Raw genomic sequence first — 3,587 nt, 5'->3', positions numbered from 1 at the left:
CTCTCTCTCTCTCTACCTATAGCTTGCCTAACTTCGGTATCCTACATATGTTTGGAAATTTTGTTATAAAATTATTTTTATTCATAATATATATAAATCCATGATAAAGTATCAACTGTATCTGTGATTATGCATAGTATATTTGTCGAATGTCTAATGCTTTCTTCGCTTTTCGCGATCTTCCCTCTTGTCGCGATCGTCTCTACTTCGCTTCGTTGTTGTCGTAGTCGAGCTGCTGGCGCGTTTGGCCTGTTTCAAGAACTGATCCAAACCGAACGGATCCTCCTCATCTTTCTCGAACTGCACTGGTCCGGAACGCGTGGCCGATCGATCAGTTCCGCTGAATTCCTTGTCCGGAACAAATCTGAAAGACGAAGAAACAGGTTGAAATTTCGCACGGCATATATTTATTCGCGGATCTAGAATAAAATTCATTCGTTTAAAATTCAACGACGCTGCACAAGCACACGGATGTAGAAACACGTTCTCACCTGTTTGTCTTAACCAGTTTCTCAAGATCATCGCCGTAAGTGTCTTTATCGATATTCTTGCTAGGACGATAAATATGCGAAGCGATGGAATTGCTGTCTTTCCATGGTTTGTCGTACACGTTGTATTCGTCATCGTGACCGTAACCGCTATCCATGCCTTTGCTAGTGTTGAAAAGACGTTGATCGAACTGTGCTTCTCCAGTATTCGGAATGCTCTTCGCGGGCAAGCCAAGTGCGATCTGTTCACTAATGTCGCGTTCACGCTCACGTTGCAGACGAGATCGTTTGTCAGGTGCGGCGCGTGCAAGATTGCGTTCACGGGCGCGATCTTTATGTCGTTCTTGTCTGAGTTGATCTCTCTCGCGTGACTCCTCGCTTTTATCTGTAAAAAATAGCTCAGTAAGTCTTCGGGGAACATACTTCTCGTCGCTTCGATCTAGTTTTCTGAAGCCTTTTTTTTCTCTTTCATCTTGTCTATAGTAATTACACAAACCTAACGCTGTAGCGGTTTTCAAGCCAGCACGTTCTTCTCTAGCTTTTTGCGCGAGTTGTCTCAAATGGTCCTCCTTCTTCTCTTTCTCCTTCTGAGCCAGTTTCTTCTCTAACTGTGCTCGCATCTCTACAGCTTCGCGGGCTTTCCTGTCCGCAATATACAGAGCTTCTGCTAGCTTTGCGAAGTTCTCGTTGATATGAACTTGTTGCAAGCCACGGCCGTCTGCAGCCAGACGCTTGTCCAATGGAATTGTATAACCCTGAAATTAAATGAAGTTTTCTTTAAATGTCAGGCGAATAAGATATCTGTGTCTATTATTTTACATTCGGTAATTTCGGTAACTTTTTTTCACGTAGTTGTACACGATGCTAAAATTATCGCAACCATTTCCCTTGTTTACTTCGATTAGAGAGATTCGAAGTTTCGACGTCAAGCGGTCGCGATGTAAGTCGGAACCAGCTAAGATGTGCGAATGTCTCGCAGCTACTCGAATATTGAATTATCTCGGACATCACGATTAATGTCTTTCAACATACTTTTGCATTTTTCCAATTACTTATGCACGGTGGAATTTTCCATTCTTTCTGTTCCTTCACTGTCACTTTCCTGGTAGGAGAATGTATGACGGGCGCTGGAGGGGACGGAGGTCCTCTTGGAATCTTTTTGTTAATCCTGCAATCATGTATCTTTAGATTAATATACCTGGCAGTTGTATCTTGTTGCTTATCAGATCCCGTATAATTTCTATAATTTAGTTATGCTACTTCTTGATTCTACATACTTAAACTTCGGTGGCTCCAAAGGGTCCACTTGCGCTTCCACCATTCTGATTACTCGTTGCTTTGCACCCGAGTTGAATGATTGTCCTTGCTGCGATGGTGTATAGCGAATGTACTGAGCCGGAGCTTGTTTCTCGGCGCATCTCACGGGCATGGCGGCCGCGATTTTTGATCTCGTTATCTTCTCTAAAGCCTTCTTCGTCTTGTCCGTGAGATCATCGATTTCGTCGTCGGTTGGCCGTTGCAAAGTAGGATCCTCCTCGTTTGTAATTTCCGATGGCAATAAGTCGCTTAATTTGCTATACACAATCTGTAAGAGAGTTTAAGGGAAACATTAGTGAGGAATAAATATAGGATATACCAGAGAAAATGTAGTTGTAATATATTAGGTCTGTCAAAAAGCTTGGTTCAATTTTTTGCTTTATTTGAGTGTATCAATCATCTTTTATGGTGTAGGTATATAAATGCTGTTAGAATATTGGTTTGAAACCAAAAAATCAAATTGAGCTTTTTAACTGATCCAGTAAAAGAGGATAAAATTTACCTTATCTTTACCATGGCCTTGTCTTGCTATCAGATCATACTTGACTTTTCCTTGAGCATCAAGTTGCACTGCTAAGGCATTGCTTGTTGTTTCTTTGCCTTTCATCCCCATTCCAAGTGGATACTGTGCAACATGAATCTCGGGAAAAGCTCCTCCATCTCCAAAGTCCTATATATAACAATATATGTATTACTTTTCAGAGTATGATAAGTATCATTGTTACTATCAATTTAATTCAGTGTTAGATACTCATGTATAATTCAATGCAAATGTATTACATAGGTAATATAACAATCACTTACTTCTGGGTTGCGTGGCACCCATCCTCGTCGTTGTCCATAAGGTGGAGCGGTGACAACAGCTTTGACCAGAGCTGAAACAGGTCGCTGGCGCAATTTCTGTTCACGTGCCTCATCCTCTCTATCCCATACCACTTGGGTGGGTGCAGGTAACAAACTAATTTCAAAAAGAAATGCAGCTATTATACACAACTGTTACAAAATAAATGTCAATTAGGTTAGTATGTTTGTTTCAATTACAGTTATAATGTATGTAGTTTTCAATTACAAAAACAAAAATATAAGAAAATGGAAGATAAATATTGGTGAAATAATTTAGTAATGAAAACAGATTCTTACTTTGTCAAGGACATGGCTGTACTAATCACTTGATGGTGCTTGATGGTGCTTGACTCTCTTCTATTAGTTAATAGATCTTCTGTTAGTTAATAGATTAATAAAATATTAAACAACACTTTTACATTATTCACAAACACGCCAAATTTCGTGTAATAATTTGTACGTATACTAAAACTCGTACTTGTACTCGTATTTGTACGTATACTATTCTCAGCTAAGATTAAGATATATAACCTAGAAAGATCAAATCTTACAGTTTTCTCTCTCTCTCTTTGATTGCAAGCCTATACTCGGTGGCCCTTTCACCACACACTATGGGAATTTATAGGAAGAGGTTTTATACGTTTTGATTTGTTTCTTGCAGGAAATTTAAAGTAGGATTGGTAAAGATGAAATTGGAAAAAATCTCACAAAGCAAAATATGGTAGTTTGTCTACTTGTCGTTATCAGCATTATGAACAGTAGAGGTTCGTAGCGGAAACATTGAAATTAAAATATGGAGTCTAAAAAAATATGGTACAGGATCACATCGCGTCCAATATCCTGGTCATGTGACCAGCTACTCAGCTATTCTGCGATTGGTTGGCATAAACGTACGGATTTGGACATTGCGACGCCGATGCAAAACCATATATATATATA

At 39.5% G+C, this 3,587-nt stretch overlaps 1 protein-coding gene across 5 annotated transcripts; it reads right to left on the bottom strand.

Moving 5' to 3' along the window:
* Nucleotides 1–58: 58 nt before the first annotated feature.
* Nucleotides 59–3,507, bottom strand: LOC116850858 (puff-specific protein Bx42). Of its 5 annotated transcripts, none has more exons than XM_032829617.1 (8): nt 3,200–3,507; nt 2,946–3,024; nt 2,610–2,763; nt 2,308–2,475; nt 1,766–2,073; nt 1,521–1,656; nt 492–1,243; nt 59–364 (listed from the first exon to the last, which is right to left on the bottom strand). In XM_032829617.1, exons 2-8 carry the CDS (start codon nt 2,957–2,959, stop codon nt 154–156), a joined length of 1,743 nt encoding a protein of 580 aa, XP_032685508.1. In that variant the 5' UTR covers nt 2,960–3,024; nt 3,200–3,507; the 3' UTR covers nt 59–153. The 5 variants fall into 5 exon arrangements, with proteins under 5 accessions (XP_032685508.1, XP_032685506.1, XP_032685509.1 ...); XM_032829615.1 differs by having other exon boundaries at nt 2,946–3,005; nt 3,200–3,506; XM_032829618.1 differs by having other exon boundaries at nt 492–873; nt 985–1,243; nt 2,946–3,504.
* Between the last annotated feature and the right edge of the window lie 80 nt (nt 3,508–3,587).

This window comes from Odontomachus brunneus, unplaced genomic scaffold (genome assembly GCF_010583005.1).
Source record: "Odontomachus brunneus isolate Ranch 3 - 2012 unplaced genomic scaffold, Obru_v1 Obru_scaffold_157, whole genome shotgun sequence".
NCBI classification, from domain to species: Eukaryota; Metazoa; Arthropoda; class Insecta; order Hymenoptera; family Formicidae; genus Odontomachus; species Odontomachus brunneus.
This window is presented reverse-complemented; position numbering and strand designations above follow the sequence as displayed.

Excerpts from the sequence above, each read along its gene's own strand:
- LOC116850858 (XM_032829617.1), bottom strand. Across the intron at positions 2,476-2,609 it reads GGGTGCCACGCAACCCAGAA|GACTTTGGAGATGGAGGAGC; the intron begins GTAAGTGATTGT and ends TGTTATATATAG. Across the intron at positions 2,074-2,307 it reads AAGGCCATGGTAAAGATAAG|ATTGTGTATAGCAAATTAAG; the intron begins GTAAATTTTATC and ends ACTCTCTTACAG.